This window comes from Pteropus medius, unplaced genomic scaffold (assembly GCF_902729225.1).
Source record: "Pteropus medius unplaced genomic scaffold, Ma_sr-lr_union100, whole genome shotgun sequence".
Classification (NCBI taxonomy): Eukaryota; Metazoa; Chordata; class Mammalia; order Chiroptera; family Pteropodidae; genus Pteropus; species Pteropus medius.
The window spans coordinates 1,796,104-1,820,657 of NW_024350922.1; the positions used below are offsets into that span (position 1 = coordinate 1,796,104).

The 24,554-nt window shown below is 59.6% G+C and overlaps 1 protein-coding gene across 4 annotated transcripts; it reads right to left on the reverse strand.

The window, feature by feature from the left end:
- Positions 1–270: 270 nt before the first annotated feature.
- SCNN1G (sodium channel epithelial 1 subunit gamma) lies at positions 271–24,206 on the reverse strand. 4 transcript variants are annotated; one of them, XM_039840225.1, is made up of 13 exons: positions 24,148–24,206; positions 19,940–20,287; positions 17,809–18,118; positions 16,500–16,690; positions 15,749–15,852; positions 13,715–13,878; positions 6,230–6,328; positions 4,678–4,795; positions 3,780–3,858; positions 3,647–3,704; positions 3,408–3,469; positions 1,714–1,789; positions 271–1,428 (listed from the first exon to the last, which is right to left on the reverse strand). In XM_039840225.1, exons 1-13 carry the CDS (start codon positions 24,189–24,191, stop codon positions 1,048–1,050), a joined length of 2,034 nt encoding a protein of 677 aa, XP_039696159.1. In that variant the 5' UTR covers positions 24,192–24,206; the 3' UTR covers positions 271–1,047. The 4 variants fall into 4 exon arrangements, with proteins under 4 accessions (XP_039696159.1, XP_039696160.1, XP_039696158.1 ...); XM_039840226.1 differs by lacking the exon at positions 24,148–24,206 and adding an exon at positions 23,519–23,649; XM_039840224.1 differs by lacking the exon at positions 24,148–24,206 and adding an exon at positions 22,277–23,434.
- Between the last annotated feature and the right edge of the window lie 348 nt (positions 24,207–24,554).

Here is a 24,554-nt window from a genome sequence, read left to right on the forward strand (position 1 = left end):
ATTTTCACAAGTCACAGAATATTGTTCTTTCGATGTTTTTAACTAGGGAACGGTGGCTGGGGGGAAGAATACCATTTCAAGGTCCCAGGCAAAAACGTGATTTGGCCCGCGGGTCCCAGTCTCTGTGGGGGCTTAGCACGCACCCAGCACCCAGCACCCAGAACCCAGCGCCCAGCAGCACCCAGCACGCAGGCCTCGTGCTGATGTGGACGCCTGCTCAGTGCTTCATGCGCAGCGGGGGTGCTGGGGGGTGTGAGAGTGTGAGGAAGTGGGTTGTCTGCCGTATCGGCTCGTTGGAGAGGCACAGGTGTGGGTGGAGGGGTCTGTCTTGGCAGAGAGCAGCGTCAGGGGGTGGCCCCTTTACTCTTGGGCCGCCACTGGACAGGAGTGTCCAGCAGTACCCTTTAACTGGCTCCTCTCTGCTTGGGAAAGGGGCCCACGGCACTGGCTGAGCTGCCCACACGTGGCCCTGTGCCCGTCCCCAGAGCGAGGGCCTCCTGCCACGGCCCCGGGCCTCCCCTCACTGAGCCCTTCCCCTACATGCACGCCAAGGGCCTTGGGCCAGCTCTTTGCCCGAGGAGACCTTGGGCCGATGTCAGTAAGAAGAACGGCTCGTTCACCAGCAGCTCCGGCCCCACAGCTGGAGCTTTCTCCTGTCTCTGGCACCAGGCGGTGTCGCCCGGCCTCGGTGCCTGAGGTCACATCCTGGGCCCCAGCCCGGCTGGAGGCTTCAGAGACTCTCTCAAAGTCCAGCGAGGGCCCCGTCGGGCTCCGTGTGCGGCCCTGGCCCAGGCCGGAGGCATTGCCTCGGCCCCACCGCTCTCCACGGCGGATGTGCAGAGGGCCTGGGCTGCAGGACCCGCCTCGTCCTGGACAGCTATGACAGCTGCCAGGCAGGGTCCAGCAGGTCCTCTGCACGTGCCCAGGCCCCATCCTGTTGTTCAAGGCAGAGTTTTCGTCAAGGTCCCCTGCGTGTGCAGGAGACAGGGTCCGAGTTCTCAGACCGTGGCCGGCGGTCCCGGCTACATCCCTCCTTCCTCCCCTGCCTCAAGACTCAGCCGGCACCTGGGTGTCTGCGAGCTGGGTGGAGAAGGCCCTCTCCAAGCGCAAGGTGTTGTATCTGGGAGGCGGCGTGCCCGGCACCTGCGCCCCTAGGGCTGGGGGCAAGCGCAAAGCAGAGGTGAAGGTGGGCGGGTCGTCGTCCATGTCCAGCACCGGGTTGTCCTGGCCCCGGGGGCCGGCGGGCGCCTCGGGGCAGGGGGGCGCCTGCCTCTGGGTCCACCACTTCTTGGCTTTCTGCCACTGGCAGCGGGCGATGATGGAGAAGGAGTCGATGAAGAAGACCTCGAAGATCTCGATGACGCAGACCACGGAGCAGCTCAGCCACAGGCCCAGCTGGCCGCCGAAGTTGGACAGCAGCACCTCCACCTGCAGGAGAGGCCGGGCCGCGCCGTCAGGGGTGCCCGCGCCCCGGCGGGCCTCACGCGGGGACCGCGATCTCTCGGGGAGCCACCGGCTAGTCCTGGCCCCAAACAGGTTCAGAGGAAGAAGTGGGCAGGCTTCCTGTCCCCTTCCTCTGCCCGCTCTGGTCCGAGGCCTGGCTGGCCTGGCATGTCCCTAACAGCTCAGGCTAGACTCCCCCGTGATCTGACTCTGCTCCTCAAGGCCAGACCTTCACAGACCCAGGACGGGCCCCGGGGGGAAGCCACTTACGCTGTTGGCAGGGCTTTCCATGATGGACCTCTGGTTCAGGTCTTTGTAGAATATCAACAGCTTGGCCAGGTCCGTCCTGCGGAAAGGCCATCAGATAGGCCAAGGTGAGTCAGGAGCCTTGGCACTCTGCCAGGTGACCAGCCCTCAGCATGGCTGCCTCCCTGCCCCCCAGCACGGCCCAGCCTCTGAGCTCCACGGGGTCTCAGAACCTGGCCCAACCGGCACCTGATATGCCCAGAGCACAGAGCCAGCATGGGCCTGGTGGCTCAGGCCATCCGTGCCCTCAGAACCACTTCCCCACCTCCAGACTGGGCCAGGCCGCCCAGCTACCCTCCCACAGCACCTGTTCTTCATGAAACCTTGATGGTTGTGATGATTTGATCACAATCTCAATACGCACGGGGAGAAAGGCAGGTAACAAAGGTGTGCACGGTGGGCGGGGGAAGAGGCAACAATAACAGCCATTACAGCAGCAGCTAACACTTATCGGACACGTCCCGTGCTGCCAAGCTCCTGAGGTGACTTAGCTCCTTCAATCTGCACAGCCCTACGAGGCAGGGTGTCTGAATCATCCCCATTTTACAGATGTGGGAGCTGACACAGGACCCAGCTAAGGCCACGTGCCCAAGATGACACAGCCCACACGGCGGAGGCGGGACCGAAGCCTGGGGGACTGGAGCCGCCGCCTGAGGCGGCCATCACTGAGCTCTCTGGCGCTGTGCGAAAGAGAAGGTTTGCTGTGGCCAGCACTTTCGACCTTTCCGGAAAAGCTGGAGATAATGGGTCACTTCCTGTGGCGCTAGGTTGAGCCTCAGGGGTCACCGGTATGCAATACCAGTTTCAGAGTGTACAGCTGCTTGGTCCAAGTCTGGACCACGAGCGTCTTGGGGGCAGGGGCCACGTCTGCTTGGCCATCATGGCACCCCAGCGCTCACGAAGCACCGGCCAGCAACCTCTAATACGCGTTGGAGGTGAGACTGGCCCCTACTGGCCAGGCCCGGCGCTGGGCGCTCTGCAGAAGGTGCCGGTGCCCAGAGCTGTGAGTTACAGGAAGATTCCCGCACCCTCCCCCGCCTTCGCCCTCATCCGCCGACGTCCCCACGCTCCAGCCCGGTTGGCTTTTGCTAACGGTCCCTTGGAAGTGAATTTCGATGTGAAACCTTCGAGTGGGATTAGAAGTGAGACACTCAGCAGAGTTATTTTTCCAACTGGGTCAAGATATATCAGGAATAACTTTGTAAAAGGCCGGCACCGTTTACAAAGTGAAACAAGGTAGAAAGGATCAAACTGCATCCACGGGGACAGTCGAAAGCTTTACCAGCTCTATGAGCACCGATAGTTCCGAGCGGTGCTGTGACCAGCTGGGCCGGGTGTAAGCGGTGACCTGCGTCCACCGGCAGGTACTATGTGGAAACTGGCTGGTCACGAGAAGCTCTGTTTCCTGAGACTGACATTTCCGTTACGTGCTCATGGGCCACAGTGGAAAAAATGATCCCACGTTGTGCGTTGGGGTCGAAGCGTTCGCGAGCCCCAGGCCTAGCACGGGGCCTGGCTCGCGATCCCAGCCCAGGAGACGTTTGTGGAACAGGGGAGCGAGGGAACGAGAAGGGGGGGCTTGGTGACGAGGACGCACGTGAGGAGCTGGGGCCGGGGCCGGCAGAGGAGACGGGGGTGCGGGGCGAAGGCCGACTTACTTGTTTAGCTTCTTCTTTATTTGCTGGCCTTGGTCCCAAGTGAGAACGCGCAGCAGCCATTTCTGGGATGGAGAAGAGAGTGGCCTGGGGTGCCCTTCTGCTGGCCCTGCTCAGCCCCTGCCCCCAACCTGGGCTCCCCTGGGTAACCCCCACCACCACCCCGAGGCCAGAGGACACGGCCAGGACATCAGGCTCCAGGCCGAGGAGTTCGAGGGCAAAGAGGGGGCGGAATAACTTACCTCGGAAACCACGGATGGCCACTGTGCCAGGCTGGTGGTCAGGGTCCACTCCTTAAAGCTAAGAGAGGGGCACAGAGTGAGTGTGGCTGCCAGGCCCGGCCCGGCCTGCTTGTCCCCGCCCAGGTGCACTCACCTGCAGGCTTCCCGGCACACCGCCTGGCAGCCCAGCTGCTCCTGGACGAAGGCCTGGTACAGCTCATAGTAGCAGTACACTGTGGGGCGAGGGCGTGGCGTGAGGCCGGCGCAGGCCGGGCCTGGGAGGCTCCGGGGCACCACGGCCTCCGCCTAATGATGTCCCTTGCCACTCTCTCCACACACACACACGTGCACACATGTGCACACACATGCACACACGTACACATGCACACGCGTGCACACATGTGCACAGGCATGCAAGCACGTGCATGCACAGGCACGCATGCACACACCCGCACACACATGCGCACACATGCACGCATGCGCACACACGCACACAGCACGCACACGTGCACAACGCGCAGATGCACACACAGGTGCGCACATGCACACATGTGCACACATGTGCGCAACGTGCACATCCACACATGCATGCACACACATGTGCAGACACATACACACATTTACACGTGCACACACGCACGTGCGTGCACACACACACGGCTTCTTTGGAAACAGACGCTGCGCTGTGACGTGGGGACAGGAAGCTGCGGGGGCTGGGGGGGGTGCGGGGCTGTGGCCCTCGCTCTGGGCCCAGGTCTGCTGCTCCCTGGCTGTGAGACCTGGTCAAGTCCCTTAACCGTTCTGGGCCTTGGTGACCTGCTCTGTGGAGGGCACTAGCAAGGCCCCTGCCTCCTGGAGCGGACGGAGCTCTCGGCACGGGCCGGGCTGTGGCATTTGGCCCTCAGTTGGAGGGCGTAATCCAAGCCGAGCTGGATGAGGCAGCGACACCCCTGCCAACTGCCCACACCTCCCTGGGCTGGAAGCCAGAGGGGCAGGCTGGGGCCGGGCCGAGCCGGCTCTCGGGGAGTGCCAGGCCGGGTGGTCTCACTCACTCCAGTTGGGGTGCTGCTGGTAGTTGCAGTAGCTGGCTCCCGGAGGGAGGGGCTGGCTGTACTGGGCGCACCCACATTTTTCCACCATCTTGTTCTGGAAGCAGGAGTGGAGGCAGATCTGGAAGAGAAACCAGCGACTCCTTTCACCTCCTTGCTCGGGGGCCAGAGAGCTCGTTCCTGCACGCCCCTCACGCCCAGGGCCGGCCCCCCACAGCCTGGGGGGGCCACGTGGACGTGCCCCTCAGGTCACAGCCGATCTGGCTGAGTGGTCCCCGAACTCCAGGGAGATCAAGCCCGACAACTTATTGAGAGTGTAGACTAACGGAGAGGGGAACACCAGGCTGAGCGGAGCTGGGGCCGGGCTGGCCATCTACCACCACTGAGATAATGAGAAGTCAGATGCCAGGACACAGAGACACACGCGTGCAGTCCCCAGCGCTCCGGTTCTCCGCTGCAAGCCCCCCGTGCTGGATCCTTGGGGATCACAGGCCACTACCATATCCCCAAGGCTCATCCTGACGACAGGGGCTCTGCAGGCAGGCCCCGCACGTTCAGACCTCAGCTGTGTGCCCGTAACCTCTCTGATGCACTAGGTTTTTCGCCTTCGAAATAAGGATAACCACACCTCCTTCCCGAGGTGGCCGCGAGCGTGCAATGAATTGCTACAGGTGACGCGTCTGTACAGGTGGCCTTTCTCACTAAGTCTTGTCCAGCAGTGTCTTTCCATGGAGCCGATCTCTTGTTTGTCTGTTCTGGTCTAGAAGTCAGTTTGACTGCATTTCTATTTGCTGCAAGCAGATGTCCCCTGACTAACGGTTTCTCTTCACTCAGTGTCTCAGTCACCTCTCCCCTCAGCTCTGACGTAAACCAGAGCAGGGGACCTCAAGCCCCTGGACCGCTCCATGGCCTGTTAGGAACCGGGCCTCACAGCAGGAGGTGAGCGGAGGGCTTGTGAGCGAAGCTTCATCTGTCTTTGCAACCGCTCCCCAGCGCCAGCATCACCGCCTCAGCTCCGCCTCAGACCATCGGGCATTAGATGCTCATAGAAGCCCCGGTCCCTGGTGCCACAAAGGCTGGGGACCGCTGAGCTAGAGGGCTTGGTGCAGAGGGGCGCCTGGCCCTTTTGTCGTGCTGGGGTGTGTTTTGCCGGCTCTCCCATCCAACCTCCCCTCCGATCACCGAGGGGGATACAACTTGCCCAGGGCCGGGGAGGGGCACAGTGGGCCCAGAGGCCAAGCGGACGACCCCTCAGCCAGCGTCTGTCCCAGATGGCGTCCCCCCGCCCCTCACTCGCCAGGACGCACGGAGGAAGCGGGCCCGTCTCGGCCACACGCTGTTCTCCACGCTGACCTCCATGAATCACTTAGGCTCTGGTTACAGTTGGGCTGAAGGGGACTGGAACCAGCCGGCGCCATCTGTCACCGAGGTGTCTGGACGAACCCCAAGAACCCTCGCCGGAGTTCCTGGTCCCAGACACACCCCGGCCTGCGTGTAGCCTTGTCCCCTGGGTCCAGGCCGCAGCCCAGGCCTGGCCGTCCCCGCCAGCGCTTACCTGGAGGGAGTAGGCAGCGTTGTAGATGTTTTGGACCGGGACATCACTCCCGTCCTCCGTGCACTGGCTGTAGGGCTGGCTCAGCTTGAAGGACTCCGTCTGTAAGCACAGCGTCACGCGTTGGGCCCGGCCTCCCCTAGACCCAGGCCGGGGGCCGCGGTGCCCGGGGCGGTGGGGGCGCATCGCTAGCAGTCCCCACGAGCCAAAAAGGCACTTAGTCTCTCACTGAACCATTTATTGAGCACCTCCGAGGTGCCTGGTGCTGTTCCAGGCGCTGTGGAATCAGCAACGATCGGGACAGAGAGGACCCCTGCTCTCGGAGGCTGCGCTCTCTCGGGGTGGACAAATGCTCAAAAAGCGAGTGAAAAATAACTCTGGATAGTGATCCATGAACCGGGGGTAGAGGGATTGCAGGGGGCGGGAGGAGGGGGCGGCCTTCTCAACAGAGCGACTAGGGGAGATGTCTACGAAAGAGGGCCGTGTGGGCTCAACACGGGGTGACAAGAAAGAGCCGAACGGGCCGGAAATGGGGGAAGAGGGTCAGGCAGAGGGAGTGGCAAGCGCTGGAGACAGGAGAGGGCCAGGGCGGCCGGAACAGGACGAGAGGCAGAGAGGTCGCCGGAGTGGAAGTCAGACGGGGGCCAAGGCCCCCTGGGCTGTGTCGAGAATTTTGGATGTGGTTTGGTTTCCAGGAGGACAGCGAGCCCCTGGAGAGCCTCCGGGAGGAACGGCAAGGGTGAGCGGCGGCTGCGAGCTGCCTGGGGTGACGTCTTGATGCAGGGCCCACCCCTTACCCTGTTGTCTTCTGGTCCCAGACATGCACGTGAAAAAACTGACTTCTGGAGAGAGAGGCAGGGACACCCCACGGAGCAGAAGGACATTCTGATCACAGGAGGTCACTCGGCTCCCAAACCTTACTGAATTAGATGTATTTTATTGAGGCTTACTAAGTGTGGCTTGGCTTAATGGCTGTCACTGCAAATAAACAATCCAGACAAGCCGGCTAAGGCAAAAAACAGGTAATGTCCCTCTAGGGGACCAGCCGAATATAAATCATGACCAGCTTATAGCTAGGTTCTAGGTGTGTGTGTGTGTGTGTGTGTGTGTGTGTGAACACACACTGTTTCAGTTTTTCCTGAGATTAGGGGAAAATGGATGGCAGATTGGTGGGAGAGAAGAAAATTCTTTTTGTCTTTGAAAAGTGGCTGGATAGAGAGAGAGCTGGGCGAGGAGAAAGGAATCAAGAAGTTGAAGACGAGACTCTCTGGCTGTTTGTACTGTGAGCCACCTGCCAGCCTGGCGGTCCCCCTCGGTTAACGGAAAGGACCTCAAGGGCATCCGACAGTGCCCCCTTTAAAGCATCTCTACAGCAGAAGCAAACGGAGGGGGAGGTAGCCACTGTGTCCTCTCTTCCCCAGGGGACCCACTGCCGCCGATCAGTCCCCGATCTCAGGTAGGAAGGGAGGCGGGCACACGCTCACACATACCCTATGCCCCGCAATCTGCCTTCTCTGCAACAACAATGGCCGGGCAACTTTTCCGGGCCAGCACAGAACAAACAGACTTGCTTCATTCCGCTAATAGCTGCGTAGCAAACAGTCAGAGCCTGCGGTGCATGCCAGGGCCGGGCTGGGCACGGGGCACACGGATACCGAGTCGTGGCTTCCCTGGAGTGTGCCTCAATTCCGTGCCACTCCCTGAGCTTCTCCAAGCAGCAGGTTCCCTGGGCCCCCAAGTCCTGCGGAGCCATCTCAGCTGTCCTGTCTGAGTGCCTAGAGTGACAGCTCTGAGCTCTGTGGGCCTGGGGTTGGGGCAGGAGCACGGGCCTTGGCATGGACACGACGGGGTCTGTTCACCCAGGTGAGCCGTGTGCAGCCAGCAGAGGTGCCTGGTGCTCCTTGTACTGGAGAGCCAGCCCGTGGGCCACCTCCAGGAAACGACCGTGAGATATCATCTTTGGATTTTACGCTTTCTGAGTGCTCGATTGCCCTTTCCCCTGCAATGATGCTTATCGATCTCAGAGCCGCTGGGTTACTGAGGCGGCTTCCCGCAGCAGCTGGGGTTAGGGCGGAGGGCAGATGTGGCGAACGGCCTTTTTCAAGTGGGACAGAGGTCTTTAGCTTCCCAAAGCCTCAGCTGGGTGAACTTGGACAGAGCGCTCTGGCCGTCCCTCCCTCTCTGTGACTCCCCCTTCCCCGCACTCCACCGTCGGCTTTCCAGAACTGCCGATCCGTGCAGGGCGAAAAGACATTTCGGGAGGGATACAGAAATGAGACTGGGTATACGTGTGTGCGGGTGTGTATAATTTACGTGTGTACGTGTGTGAGTATGCATGCGTGCCCGCACACACGTGTGCGAGAGTGAGACTGTGAGTATGTATGCATGTGCGTGCGTGCGCGCACGGGCCCGCGTAGGTGCGGTTAGGTGTACGTGTGCACGTGTGCGTGTGTGGGTGTGGGGGGAACAGGACCCATCTCTGTGAAAGAGGGTCCCGTCTGCTTCCTTCTGAGGAAGACAGCTGCACAGGGCCCTGAGCTCACGTGTTTACAGGTGTGAACCGTGCCAGGGAAGAGCCCAGGTCGCAGCAGGATGCCCCAGGTGGAGTATGGATGCTTTAACTCTCCCTTTGTTCTGCGTCCCTGTTGTAACATGTTATATAAGTGATTTGTATGGGATGACGCTTGCGCCCCTCGTCAACAGAGAAAAGAAAGAATTACTCGGCGTATGGAGCGAGCACTGTTCGTCAACAACGTAGAGGAAGTAAATCCTCTCGGCACTTCACATCCTGCAGAGAAAGAAACTCGAGCAGGTAAGAATGCAACGAAATCCTTAACTGGAAGGAAACCCAGCTCGGGGTCTGGTCTCAAGGAGGGAAAATCCTCAATACCCACAATGACTGAAGAAGAAAAGGATTTTGGCTATGTCAACATCCGATGTTCCCGCGTGGGGAAAGTAGCATGAAGAACACAAACTGGGAAAGATTTTTAACACGTAGTGCAAAGAGTCAGTGCCCTTTCTACTTAGGGAAGAGATCGATGCCTCGCTCATAACAGAGGAAGGCGTCACGAAGGACAAGAAAAACCTCCCCTCGGTCCTCTTTTTGCTCTGAGCTTATTTCCCCCTCCCCTTCACATTTCTTTTCTTTAAAAAAAAAAAAAGAAATGTACATTAATGGCCCGTATTTTGGGAGCACTTACTACGCGCAAAGTGCTATGCTAAGAGCTTCCCCCGAATCGGCTCACTGAAGTCTCCCCAGCCTCTGAAGCGACGTCGCCATTATCGTGCCCCATTTTACAGACCAGGTCACGGAGACCCGGAGATTACACAACCAGAGGGCCGAGGTGGGGCTCGAACCCCAGCTGTCTGGCTCCAGAGTCTGAGCGCTTAATCCCTACTGTACACACACTTATGAAAAGAAGCGCGTATGTGCTTTGAGATTAAAACCAACGCTAGGCTTTGCCGAGACGGCGAAGCCCCCTGCCTCCGGGGCCGGCCCACACCCCCGGGGGAGCCGTCCGCCCTCACCTGCTTCCCCGTCTCCCACTGGGACCCGACCCGTTGTGCTTTGGTTTCTGATTCACTCGTGTCACTGAAAACTCCTCTGGCGAAGGACGCAGATGACCTCACGGCTGCCAAACCCAAAGAACACCCTTTACCTTTACCACACTTGACCTCTCCGCTGCCCTTGGCTGTTCGGCTCCCACTGGCCTGGACATTCTCTGCCTTGATTTACCGGCACCTGTTTCTCCGTTTTCCTTCTGCTCCGCCCTTAGACAACGGCATTCTGTCTCGGGCCCCAGGCGATGGCATCTATTTCTAAGTCTAGAGTTATGTCACGTTACCGACCTTCCCCGGCCCGCTGGCACCTTCCTCCTGAGTTCCCGCTCATAGTGTCCGCTTACTGGACTTTTTCACCTGACTTCCCAAAGACACGATGACGTGTCCCAAAGGTAAGCGGTCATCTTCTCCCCCGAAAGTCCCCCTCCCTCTGGTATTCCCTGATGCCAAGCCTGGCATCTCCAGCCACCTGACTGCCCAAGCCCGCACCTGAGCATCGACCTCACTTCACCCGGCCAGTCCTCGCTGACCTGGGTTGTCGAGGCCAGTTGCTTCCATGCTGTAATCTCTCTCGCATCCGTCCACTTCTGCTCCTCCCCTCAGCGAACATGCTTGTCATTTCTCTCCAGAATTACCGTAAAGGTGCTACCTCCAGTATCTTGATTACACTGCAGCCAAAGTGGTTTTCCAAAACATTTCACTACACGGCTTAAAATCCTTTCCATGACCACTTTGTAACTGCTATGCCCTTTGTCTGGACTTTGCTTTCCTGACAGCATCTGCCTGGCACTTGTCCCACAAGAATCCGTCAACTAGAAAGCCTTCACCCACAGCTTCTGTCTGGGTTTCCTTCCATCTACCAATCATCCATCCACCTATACATCCATCTACCCATCATCATCTGTCACTATCCATCCATCACCATCATCATCCAACTACACATCCATCCATCATCCATCCATCCATCCATCCACCCACCCATTCCATAATATGTTCTGGGGATCTGTGTTCTAAGAACCGAGCCTGGGAACAAGACGGAGAAGATTTCTGTTCTCACAGAGTTGGGAACCACATTGCAAAGATGTGCTGTCGTCTCTTCTTAAAGGTAAGATCTTTGGAGGTGGGCATCCTGTTGTATTCGTCTCTGAAGATCTCATGCTTTGGACGCAAAGTCCCTCAATATATAAGGAAATTCTGTCAACCAACTGCCTGACCAACCACTGAGCCTCCCAGCTTCACACGCCCATCCGACAAATAAATAAGCAAAACATAAATAAGAAAGGTAGTCTAGCTTGTTTGGACATATTCTTAGTGACTCCCTCCTGACCTCTTAGCAAGACCTAATTTTTTGTTGTTCTAAATGATCATAAATCAAAACTATAGCTGGCTGACCCTGCTCTGTGGCTTTGACTGCAGCATACACCTCGAATTAGGCGTAGCAGAAAACCCACCTCTGTCTCTGTTTACCCACAATCGGTAAAGGGAACATTTGCTTAACAGTGTGGTGGGTGCTTCTGAGCAGAGGACCAGAGGGCAGAATTCCTTGGTTCTTGGACTTTTCCAAGCTGTGGAAACGCCCCTCCCAGCATGTAGACACCGGGAGAGGCAGAGAGGAAGAAGAGGCGAAGGAGGAAGATAAGGATGGATCGCAAGCTCCAGGTCCTTCCTCAGGCCGCAGATACGGCTGCCCGGGAAATGTTCATTCGGAATGCTCGCTATCCTGCTCTGGGAGTTCACTAAACCGAGGACTCGATGGCTCGGCTCCTAAGGTGGCACCGTAAACTCTGCTCAAGCCACAGTTAGAGCAGGTCAGGGCTCAAGATTATTTTTTCTTGGGCGAGGGGCATTCACACAGCCCTGTTGGTAGATGCCGCTCCCCATGTTACAACAAACACCCGCCATCGGAATGAAGGCCCTAAGTGACGTGCCTCCCTGAGCCCCCGAGTCCCCAGCACGTCATCCTGACAGCTGCTCTTGTCCTCGGGACACGGCGAGGCACAGAAGCCACACATTTCCTCCGCAATATCACCGTTCCCGTTCATCCCCTCCGCTGCCTCGAGGCCAGCAGCACTCCCTCGGCAAAGCGCTCCTGGAACTCGCCGGCCTCCCGCCCACGAGGACAGCCCGGGGCCAGGCACCCCACGACACGCTCTCCTGCGTCCTGCTCGTCTCCTCCTCGGCACTTACGATGGTTTTCGTTCGCTCTCGGTCCTCTCTGCTGGACCCGAAGTTCTGGAAGCACAGAGGCGGGGCCCGGCGCACAGGAGGGCTCGGAAAGTGCCCGCCGAGCCGCCGAGTGCTGGACGGGCGGCCGGCCCACTGCCCGCCAGGCCGCTTCAACCCCGACACGAGGCCACCGCGCGCGGCCGTGCTGACGCTTTGGCGTCATTCTCATTGTGCTTTTGTCTCGGGAGACACCATGGCTTCTCCCCTCACTCAGGTTTGCAAGGCCGAGGCTGGCCGCCTCTCGACCTAACCACTGGAGTTTGGTGAAAATACGGATCCCCGGTTCCTCTCTCCCAGCTTCTGACTCGATAGGTCAGCCGGGTCTGCAAATCACCGCTCTGGCGGACAAAGCGAGTGAGCGCGAAAGCTACGGTCAACTCGGGACGTTAAGGTTGGATAGAAACCAAGGCATGAACTGATGGGCCATCAGGAATCCCTGGTGCCACCACCAAACAGGCAAAAAGATGCCACGAAGTATCGTCGATATTAGAATAGATGCCCTTTTTCTCTTTGGCAGATCGGCAAAGGGGAAAAGTCGGTTCATAGCCACATTGGCGAGCGTTTGGGGGAGACGGCTACGCTGACGCCTTGCTGCCCAGGTCACAGCTTGCGTCACAAACACGCGCTGTGCGACAAACTTCCAGAAAGCGATCGGAGAAAGATGCCTCGCATCACACCACCGCTTCTGGTTGTGCCTGGGACGACCGGTCTGCCGAGACGGGACTGCGGCCACGACTCATCCATGCGATGGGTGGCGCTGGGCCTCTGAGCAGCCTGTCGCAGCACTAAGTGATTGACAAGGCGCCCGTGGTCCCTATCGGGCGGGAGAGGAGGAATGCTCCGCCTGGGTGCACGCACACTCGGGGAGGGTGACGACCTCCCTGCCGAGCCCAGAAGCAACGGCGGGAGAGGAAGGCGGGGGCTGGAGGTCAGGGACGGAGCGGAGTTACGTCTGCATAGTGAGTTCCTTGCTATGGTCCGGGTGTTCTACTTTGCGTGTATACTCTTTAAATAGTTCTTGAGAGTCGTGTGTGTGTGTGTGTGTGTGTGTGTGTGTGTGTGTGGTGTGTGAGAGAGACAGAGACAGACAGACAGACAGACAGAGACAGAGACATAGAAGACCCCAGGCCTGCAAACAAGAAGCACGCTTTTCACCTTGCCCTCTGCTCCCCTGGGGCATGGCTGACTCGGGGACTGGAGTCTGCAGCCCAGATGTGCTTCTGTTGAGAAGTGTGAGTGTTCTCGGCGCCCAATGACGTCAGAGACGAGGGAGAAGGGGTTCTTGGTAAATAAAATGAGATGGACGGAAGCGTGATGGGCTACATAGACCTTCGACGGCCCGGTGACTTTCCAGTAGCCTTTAAATAGTGGCTTCCTGGCCTCAAAAGTCTCCAGGTGGCCCAGAAGAAAGGTGCTAATCTACTCTGTTTACATTCCTGACAAATATGGACTTGGTGCCTGCCGCTCGCTTCCGGCAGGAAGTTCCACAAGTGCTGATGTCTGTCTTTGGCACAAGGAAGGCTCCTTCAGCTCCTTCCTGTCTTTGCCCACCCACACGGAGGACACAAAGACAGCCTTCAGTGTCGCCGCGCCAGTGGCCCGCGGGAGAAGACAGGCCCGGCCCACGCCGCCTTCCGAAACCAATGCTCCTTCCCTAAGCGGCACCTCTCCGAGTCTACGGAAACCAGAACATTCTCTTACCAGGCGCATCCCTATGGAGGTGGCCATCGCTGTCTCGATCTCCGTGCCCACGTCCTCGATGAAGGGGTACTCGTCCTGCCGATGGACGATCACCTTGGCCCCGGTGGAGGACACCAGGAAGGGGTTGTACTCCTCTTCGTTGATGTACAGGATGACCTGCAGGCCTGGGCAGATAGGGCAGCCTGCTGTGGTCAGAGGCTAGGACAGCGACCCCCAGGGACGCCCGCTCCGCCCGCTGCTTTGGGAGCCTCAAAACCGAGATCCAGGCATTTCCGACAAGTGAAAGGTGGACAAGGGCTGGACCGGAAGCTCCGCAAGGGAGAGGAAGCGGTTGTGCCTGACTGGCTCATGGCCGTATCCCCAGGGCTTAGCACAAACCCGGGGCTCGAAACCAGTGTCGCCACCATCGTGCCGCACAGCGTAAGGGCAGCGCCCCTGCCCGAGATGCGGCTTTCTGCTGAGCATCCGAAGGGACAGAATGGGCAGCATGGTGGCCGCTCGAGCCGTGGGGGAGAGCCCCGGGGTAGGGGTGGCGCACCGATGGCGAGTCCCACACTGGCCTAGTGTCCCTCCCCGCTCCCGCCCTTGTCCCCGTGTCTCCTCTGCACCCAGCAGCCAGAGAGACCTTCCAAAATCAGAAATCGGATGTGTGCTCGACGTCACACAGCCCCCAGGGAGCAGAGCCCGGACCAGGAGCACCTGCTAATGAGTCCCCAGACCGCTAACCAGTCCCGGACTACTAACCGGTCCCAGACCGCTAACCGGTCCCAGACCGCTAACCGGTCCCAGACTGCTAACCAGTCCCGGACTGCTAACCGGTCCCCAGACCGCTAACCGGTCCCAGACCACTAACCGGTCCCTGACTGCTTCCTCTCGCTGAAGCATGCGCCCTGCGTCGTGGCTTCCTGCAGACTGGGTAAGGACCCAGACTGCACAGCGACAAAGGCCAGCAGTCCAGGGGGGCTTTCCTCCGTGACAAGACCTCGCCTTTCCTGTGTCTGTATATCTATCACGTTGAGATCGCTGAGGGCCTTTCCAGAAGGCCTTTGGTGGGTGAGCCAGGCCAGGCTGTTGAGTTCCTGCCTCTGCCACAGGCCTGGTGGTAGTGAGCACACTGCTGGTGGCAGCAGTGAGGACAACAGCCATGCTAGTAATGGCCGTGGCCGTGACGACCATCACTAGCATTTACCGTGAGCTTCACGTGTGCCAAGGACTGAATCCTGTCCCCTCTCCAAACTCCGATGCCGAAGCCCTAACCGCCAACATGACTATATTTGAGACGGGGCCTTTAGGGGGCTAACTAAAGTTAAATGAGGCCATAAGAAGGGACTGGGGTCCCTACAAGAAGAGGCAGAGACGCCAGGGCAGGCTCCCTCCCCGCGTGCCCCAGAGGAGGGGCCACGTGACGGATGCGAGGCGGGACGAGGCCTTGCCGACACCCCGACTCGACGGCACCTTCCTCACAGACTTCCAGCCTCCACAGCTGGGAGAAAACGAGTGCCCCTCATCCAAGGCCCCGTCTGTGACATTTTGTCAGGCCGCCCTAGCAGGCGACCCCGGTGTGTGTCGGGGCTTACCCCCAGGGCTCTGCGCGTTTTCAGTCTCAGCCGCCTGAGCTCAGGGCTCCCGTTCCTGTCCCCACTGACAGGCGGGCGTAGGGACTGGAACCTGCCCACATGGGACATGGCAGAGCTGACTTTGGGCTCCGGTCTCTGCTACATTCGCCAAGGCCAAGGTGAGCTTGCCGCACTAAGCGTGCGGGCAGCGTCTGGGTTTGGGTCCGCCTGGGGGCCGCCCGCCCAGCTGGGTCCCTCCAGGTCCCCCAGGACACGAGCAGTGGCCCCGGTGCCGTCGCAGAGGTGAAGAGGGACGTCAGAAGGAAGGGGGACGCTGATGGGAGCCCCGCGGCAGGGTGAGCGGCACCCCCGGTTCCGGCCAGCGCGGTGGGGAGACCCCGTGCTTCCGGAGGGCTGGAGCGCAGCGGAGGGGTGCCGCGCTGCACGTTCTGGGGTGCCGGGGTGCCGGCGTGCTTACCGTACTCACTGCCTCCCATGGACGTGCTGTGGACCACCTCGTTCTCCTTGCTGTTGAACGTGTAGCAATTCCCATACATCGGGTGGTGGAAAAGCGTGAAGTTCCTACTGAGGACAGGAGCCCGTGGGGTCAGGGGGCTCTGCGCCGGCCACAGGCACAGGCGCGCTCTCCGCTCTCCGCCCTCCGCCCTCAGGACGCTGAGATGCGCCTGACTCGCTCCCCTGCCCCTCCCCTGATAAGCCGCCTGCAGCCCACCCCCCATCCCGATCCTCCTCTGCATCCTGATTTGGCATTTCTTACGCCACCGTGTGCCCCAAAGTCCCCTACCCTTGAAGCTCTCGGCCAACACTTGGCATTTTCCCGTTCCAACGCCCAGACCTCAGGCCGTGGTCCCAGAGTGGGGAGCACACTGCAGCCCCCCTCCCCCGCTCTTCCTTCCCCTACGCTAGATCAGTGGCTCTCAAGCGCTGCTGTGCACAGGGGTCATCAACCAGGTCCTACCGACACCGTCCGCCACCCTGCTTTTACAGGCGATTGACGAGTGTAAGGACATTTTGAGCCTCTGCCGTCTCCACCTCGCTTGCCCACCCTAGAGCCTAGCTCCCGAGTCAGCCATTCTCCGAAGGTCAGGGTCAGTGAGTAGGGCGCCTTTCCCTCCCGAGACCCACGGCCGAGCTCCGGGTGCTCGCGAGGGGCCTGGTGCTCAGAGCCACCGTCCTGGGAGCTGAGGGAGCATCCTTCTTGTCCTGACCTGGCATCACAGGACACCCCGTCGAAGAAGCAGGTGACCAACAGCTCCTTGGCCGAGTAACTCATGTTGACCTTCTTCTCCAGGGGCACCTGTGCCATGATGTTCATGTAGTGCAGCTTGTACCACTCCTGGATGGCATTGACCCCCGAGCTGAAGGTGTAGACGGCACACTTGGACGTGTCGTTCGAACACTGGGAAGAGGAGGAGACACCAGGCTGAAGCTGTCGGCCCTGTCACCGGCCTTCAGCAGGGCCGTACTGATGAGGGGCCGAGACTTTAGGCCAGGTACTGGGGGAAACGGGAGGGGTCCCTGGGCAAGGAGGGGCTTCTCCTCACATGAGGGGGCCTGGGAGACATCATCTTCAAGCCTCAAGGACCAAGAAGGGCCCGAAAGAAGAAGGACAGGACTCCCTACCAGGCGGAAAGTAAAACCAGCTTCTCTGGGGTCCCCGGGCCTCCAGGCTTTGGCTGATGGTCACCGCCGAGTCCCTCTCCAACCCTCACCGCTTCCTGCCGGCCTGCGGCCTGACCCTCAGGATTCTGGCCCAGACTCTGATGCTGCTTTCCTGTGGGGTCTTGGGTGAGGCTTCCTGTGTTCGTCTCACCCACAAAATGTTGACAAAAATACCGTCCTCCCCAACACCGTATTGAGTTTGCCCAGGAAGGTAATGGAACTCATTTTTGGTGAATGGCTGCTTCTTCCGAGCCCCTCAGATGGGACCGAGAAGCAGAGATGTCAGGAGTCAGGCTGGAGCCCTCGTGAAGGTGAGAAATTCAGGGAACAATGGGTGTTTCTGATGTCGGCCGTTCATTTCCTTCCTTCTGGTGTGTGCACCCCGATTTGCCTTTGGTGAAATTTCCCTTCCCCCCCTGTGCATACAGGCTGGTGAGACTGTCTGGCAAAGTGCCCACCCTCCATGGGCCAGCGGGCACCTCAGTCAGATCATCCCAAGATGGGATGTGAAGCCACCTTTACGGGTGGATGAACGAAAAGACAAAATGGTCGAAGCTCGTTTAATCCGGCAGCAGCGTCTGAAATGACATCCCGTCACTCATCGCCACCAGGATTCTAGCACCTTCCCTCATTTCTGTCCCCTGAGAGGCCTCCCTAAGTTGCTGGTCACCTTCTAAGGCATTTGCTTTCTGCTTAAGATGGGCTGTGTCCGTTCCAGTTGCTTGTAGCAGGTTCACCCTAACTGGGGGTGTTTCCCCCTGCGGGACCGTGGGGCTCACGGCCAGGGACAAACCCACCCGGACCCACGCTCTCCAGCTCATCCTGTACCCGCAAACCGTGGGCGCGTGCACTCACCAGCTGGAACCCCACCACCTCCTTGGACTCGTGGACGTGCACCACGTCCGCCGCCTTGTGAATGATGGTCCCGCTGACTTTCCGCTTCCGCCCCGTGCGGAAGTCCGTGGCCTTGCTGGTCTCCCCCTCGCTGAAGACCAGCAGCGGGAGCAGGTTGAGGAATTTGGGCCGGGTGCCCTCCCATGCCGAACTGCGGGGCTCGGCCTCTCGGCGTGTCCTCGACCCGATCTCCGAAAAGCCATACAGGGTCTTCAAGGCCTGTCTGGTCTCCTGCTCCAGGTCGGCTAGCAGAGGCCTCACAACACTGTACCTGTCACGGGGAGGAGGGGTCAGGGAGCACGGGGCCCTCCGGCACGGAGCTGGCACCTCCCCACGCTGCTGTCCACCCCCGCATGTCAGGCCCGTGCCCACCGGTCCTGTCCCCTTGGCCGAGGAGACGAGCAGATCTTTTTTGAATTGCCCTATCCCGAGCAGCCGCCGGCTCGAGCAAATGGGGACGGCTCCCGCGTGACCCTCATGTGACTCCTGTGGCTTCACCTCTGCCACCACTGTCTGCTTGCTCTCGGGGCGTGTTGACGAGTTTGCCCCAACCAGCATTTCTTGAGTGGTGACTGTAGGTGCCTCCCGTGAACCAGCCACAGTGAGGACAGGTAAATAACTGCTAACTGGGAGTCCACCCAGGGGGCAGTCCCCATCCCCACCCAACATGCCTGCCCCGCCCTCCGAGTCTCCTCCAATCAGTGCTGGGACGGAAGAGGCGCCCCCGTTACCATGACAACCCCAAGGCCACAGAAGAATGATACGGTAGTCGGTCGACTGCCCGAAGCCTCACGACACCATCTTTCGGGTTTCCCTGCACCCCATGGCGCCGGCCTGCCCCGTGGCCCTCCCCTCTCTCCCCTCCTTGCTCTGTAAGCGGCACAGGTAGCGACTGAGCACGTACACCCCAGAGCCCGTCTGCCTGGGCTCCAGGGCCCCATTCTGGTTCCGGATGTGTCATCTCATCATTCCGGACAAGTCTTTTAGCCTTTCTGTGCCTCAGTTTCCCCATCTATAAAATGGGGTCACTGAGAAGAGTCAGAGAGTCTACGTATCCGTTTAATGGTCGCCGCGATTGATTTTATTGGTGTTAATCATCTCCGTTAGCATTTCACTCTCCTGGTGCGGCACCAGCTGCAGCCGGACGAAGGCCGCATTTGGGTCGTCTGGCTCTGTGCCCCAGAATGTAGCACAGCGTGTGACAATTTGTAGATGATTATGGAACAAGTAATGGATGGGAGGAGAGGGAGGGAGGGAGGGAGGAAGGGAGGAAAGAGGCGGGGGCCACAAAGCAGAAAAGAGAAGGAAGACCTTGGGGCGGAGGAGGTCTTAGACCTGGCTTTGCCGCCCACTCGCGGACGACACTGGCCCGGCTGGTTCCCGTTGACAGTCCTTCCTCCCGCACTGCCCTCTGCCAGCCCCACGCCCGCTCTGACGAAGCCCGCCAGATTCTGATCTGCCTCACAGCCCGGCTTTCCATATTCCTGAGAAGGACGCCGATGACCCACTTAGAACAGGGCCTGCGGCAGACGACAGAGCTGTCCCAAGGACCGATTCCGCCCAGAGTCCAGTGATCTCAATTAGTGTGGGCTGGGCTCACTCCGGTGAGGACCTGGGGCAGCTGAGATGCCTCCGGAAGTCTCCTGGGTTTCGCTCACTAGTGAGTCAGCCTTGAGCTCGCATCTGGGGAGAGCTCGGAGCGATCAGGGGAAAATGGCTAAGCTGGGGCGAGTAGTGTGTGTGTGTCGCGTGTGTCTTTGTCTTTGATAATAAATATATATAAATCGTGTGTGTCGCATCGTGCATATAATGTTGTGGGGGGAGGGGGGAGAGCTCATCCCAGTTCAGCCTCCAAGTGAAAGGGACCCTCACGGCCTCCGCCTCCTGCCTTCCCCGAGCCAGCCCATCCTCAGAAGCAGCGGGTAGACTGAAAATTTGGTACCGTTGCGGAACCTGGGAGAGGGCAATTCACCAGCGGAGTCAGGTGTCTGAGACGCACGTCTGCGGGCGGGTGAGTGTCGCGATCGAGAGGGGCTCTGGCGTCTGGAGGGGCGTGACCCCCGGGGGCCAGGACCCCGGTCCCGCCTCTTACTTGTAAGGGTTGATGTTGCAGATGGTGACCGCGGGGAAATCCAGCTTCTGGAAGTGGACCTTGATGGACACGGAGACGGTGTAGAAGGACAGGACAAGCAGGGCGCACTGCCACATGATCAGGGCCACGGCGGTCAGCGTGAAGAGGATCCAGAGCAGGCGGCGCAGGCGGCCGCGGGACACCACGATGCGGCGGCAGCCGTGCGTGTTGGTGTTCAGACAGTACCAGTGCATCAGCTCCTTGATCGTGGGCGCCTGGGGCCCCGTCACGGGCAGATTCTTCTTGATTTTGGCTTTGATCTTCTCTCCAGGAGCCATGGCGAGGATGGGGCTTGGGCGGGCGGGCCGGCTGGAGGGGCAGAGAAGAAAAGCAGGTGAGCTCACTCACCCAGCCCTGCCGCTGGCACGTCCCCGGAGGCCGGGCGCTGGGCAACGCCAGCCCACGTGCCCTCAGAGGCCGCCTTCCTTCTTCCCTCTGTGGGCTGGCCGGTCTGCATTCTGAGGCCTTGGCCCCTTCCCCAGGGTATTTGTTTTTTGGCCACCACAGCTGCCAAAGAGCTGCCTCCTCCTCTGGCGGCCCCCAGGCCTGGCGTGTTGGGGCTGGGCGAGGTTTAACCTGTGAATCACTGGAGGCGTTTGAAAAAACGTACACCTGGCGCCTGAGGCAGGGGCGCTCCGAGTAAGCCAGGGTCAGGCTGTGGAGCCTCCGACACTCTGCGACGATTCGAGTGCTGCCTCTGTGCCGTGTGGCCTTGTCACCTCCATTAGCCGGCCCTCCTGGAGGGCAGCATTGCTAGCTCGTCCTGCCCCCTGCTGCCCGGCTGAGGGGCTGGCACAGAACGAGCACCCTGCCATTCTGACAGATAATTTCTCTGCCAAGAGAATTTCCCAACAGCCCCCTGGGATCATATTCGGCCCCTTCCCACCCGCCCTGCTGCGGTTTTACCGAAGGGGAAAGTTTCTGTTTCGTTTCTCCTTGTCCTTTCCTCCCTTTCCAGTCAAGCCCTTAGCATTTCTAGGGCCCCGGTACATAACCATAGCTTACAACTGTTGGCCACTTAACAGTTGCCAGCGGCTGTGCCGTATCCCCTTGATTCTAAGACAGAATGCACGTTGATGTAATAACGGCTTTTGGGGGGAGAATGTTGGGAAGGGTGCTACCACCTTCGTCGGTGTACCCCATGCCTCTCGATTATTGAAGAGTTACAACGTGAAATGACATTTGTTAGAGATGAATTCATATCATATACATATACATGTAGGGTCCTCTCATGATTAGAATATATCAGTCTCGTTAGGCTCATAAATATACACAGTCTCTCTCTCTCTCTCTAAATACACGCACTTGACATATTTCATTTCGTGTTTCCACAGCCCACGAGGCAGGCGTACTGCTATTATTTCCACATTACAGAGGAAAATGAGGATGCGGAGGTGGAGGGTCTTAAGCGGAGGGCTGGGCGGGCCCTCTGCACCCCACCCCTCCACGGCACATGCCCGCAAGGGGCCGGCATTGGGCTGGGTGCCATCCCTCCCCAGGCAGTGAATCAGCATCTCCTGGACTAAAGGCAGGAGGGAAGAGAAGGGACGCCGAGCTATTTGGTCTTCAGACTCTGGATAGGTGACGTGACCACTTCCCAACAATGTGACCACCAGCGAGGAGGGGGGAGGAGTATGGAAACTCTGTCCCCCGTGCCTACCATGGGTGACAGAGGCGAACGAGGACGTACTCTAATTTGGAGTAGGATATGCTCGGTGGTCCCACACCTCCCTGATCTCCCCCCGCTCCCCAAGAGCCCGTGTCTGGGACGAGGACCTTTGCATGGCCCATCAGGGTCTTCAGGCAGGATTCTAGACTTGGGGAGCTATTTTTTCTTCCTCTAAACCCATGGGATATGGTCCAGAATTGGGAGCTGGGGCAAAGCTGGAAGGCTCTCAAACTTATGATGCCCGTGGGTTTCAGGTTTATAATGCAAAGGAGTCAGCTGTCAGCTGTCCAGAGACAGGCACCTGCTCCGCCCCGCCCCCCCGATGTAAATGATCCTGCAGGGAGGAAGGAAACCACCTCTGACCCCCGAAATCATTCTGTTTGCCTCTTGGCAAGAGGAATGGAATTCATTTTGTCATTGAAAATATTGCCCATCCCCACCACCTCTCCCACTGCAATCCAAAAGGGAAAAGGTATAGCAAGAGTGTGTTTGTTTTAAAACCTAGGCACAGATTCGATTTCCTGCCCCATTAAAGGGTTCTGGAAGATCCCATCTCCAACCTTGCTTCTTCTCACTGAAGACAATTCCTACGGTCCCTCTGTCCCATTAGTCCCTCCCCCAGGACTGACCTTGACCCCAATGGACCGGCTGCCACTGTCAGCGAAGCCACAGGGGAAAGAAGAAAACCCGCCTGGCTCATCACGGGACAGGCAAACGTTTGCGCAAAGAATATTTCAACTTCAAAGCAAAGCGAGGCCGCAGCCATTTGATTAAACAGGATGCCTTCGTGGGAGAATTAGTAGCTGGCCCACGCACTCACTCTCCCGAGTGCGTTACAGGTATTAGTGGGGCATTTAATGCCCACTACGATCTTCCCAGGTAGGTACCATAATTCTCCCCACTGTACAAATGAAACAGACAGTGGCAGGTTAAGTAGCTTGCCCAAGGTCACCCTAGAAAGTGACGGAACTGGAATGCGAGCCCAGGTGTCCATGCCTTGAACTACAAGTTATGCTGCTCTTCTAATAATAGTAACAATAATAATAATAATAATAGCGATAATAGCAGCTCCCCTCTGCTGATGCTTGTTCTTCCCCCAGGCGTCCCGCTCAGCGCTCTGTACACACTGCCGTCTCGGGTCCTCACTGTAAGAGTGTAAGGTATGAGGACTGTGCTCATTTCACAGAGGAAGCTGAGGTTAGGTAACTCAGCACGGGTGTGAAGGGTTCTTCTCAAATTCCAGGGTCCTGGCTCATGACCGTAGCTCTACTGCAGCCTTCCCGCGCGCTCCTGACCTCGCCTATCCCCCAAAGCAGTGAGGGGGCCCGGGCATCGGGGGCCCCCCGGGTCCCCAGGGCGACTCGGCAGCTCCTGTGCACCGCGCAAGGAGCGCCCAGGCGTTGTCCTGGGTCCAAGGACTGCCCGTGCTGAGACCGCTGGAGGGAATCCAACCAACTCTCTTCAAGTGTTTGCTTCTTTCTGCAACTACAGCCACCCCAGAGAAAACACCCCAGAGGTAGAAGGCGCGCTCGCGGTCAAGTCCACGCGTGTCCCCGGGGCTGCGGAACGGGCTGCGCAGGTGCTGGGCGGCGAGGCGAGGGGCGGCGCCGGCTCCGGATCCCATTCTGAGAAGCTCAGAAACCTCCCTCGCCCAGCTCTGTGTCCCTGGCCACGGCACGGGCAGATGCCAGGGAGCTGGACCCCACTGACCTGCGCGGGTCCCCAGCATCCCGGCCACCCGGAGGCAGCCCGGGGCTGATGCCGGCACGGCCGCCCGTCCCGCGGACGGCGTCCGGGGAGCCACGGCACCCCGCGGCCGCTCCGACGCCTGAACCCCCCGAGCTGGCGCGACCGGACCCGGCTGGGCTCACCTCACTCGGTTTCGAAGGGCCCGGGACTCGCTCCGTCCTGCTCCGGGTACAGCGCGAGCATCCCGCGGCGGCCGCGGCAACCAGCTCTTGTGAGCCTCGCGGGGCCCCGCCCCCGGGCCGCCCCCGGGCCCGCCCCCACCTGCCCAGGTGCATTCCCCGGCGTCCGCGGCTGTGCGGCAGCGCGGAGCGCGCCACGGCTCCACAGCGCCGCCTGCCACCCCGCCGCAGCTCTGCGTCCCCGCGCGTCCGGCCTGCGCCTTCCGGTGGCACCGCGCAGCGCCTGCCGCCCCCCGGAGGCCACCCCGCGCCCCGCATCCCCGCCGGGTCCGGGCGCCGTGCCCAGGCTCCTGGCAGCGCCCCCTGCCGCCCCGTCACGGCCGAGCGCCCTCCGCTCCAGTCCAGGTGGGTGCCCAGTCCAGGTGGGTGCCCAGTCCAGGTGGGTGCCCAGCCGCTTCTAGCACCGGGAGGACCCCCAGCAGCGTCCTGCCCCGCGCTCGCTCCTGACCCGCAGCGCGAGGCCGCCTCGGGGCCACCTGCGTCCGGCTGCGGGCAGCAGGGGCCGATGAGCCGGGCCGCTCACCCTCCGATCTGGTCAGCCACCTTTTTGTAGGGACTCGGCAGATACTTACAGGACAGGAGCGTAGAAGATTGTAGCCGGAGGGACTGTAGCCATACCTCGGGCAGGGTCCCTCTGAGGAGAGAAGAAGCGGGCGCGGGGAGGAGGAGCTTCTCAGACCTTGCCGTGCGTGCTGTCACCTGGGGACCCGTGAGAAGGCGCATCCCAATCCAGTGGGCGCGCGGCTTCGGAAGCCGTGGCTCTCACCTCCCGGAGAAGCGTCGGTCGCTGCTCCACGGGCCACCCTTTAAATAACAGGGCCACCTGCCCAGGCGACTGGAAACTGGTTCTGCATTTTGGGAGGGCGAGTGAAAGAAAAGCCTCTTAAAAAATTTCCACCGTTTTTTTCTAACAATACACCGGTTCATTCTAAGAATGCGTGCACGTTGTAAAGAATTTGAATGATAAAAAGCAAACGGA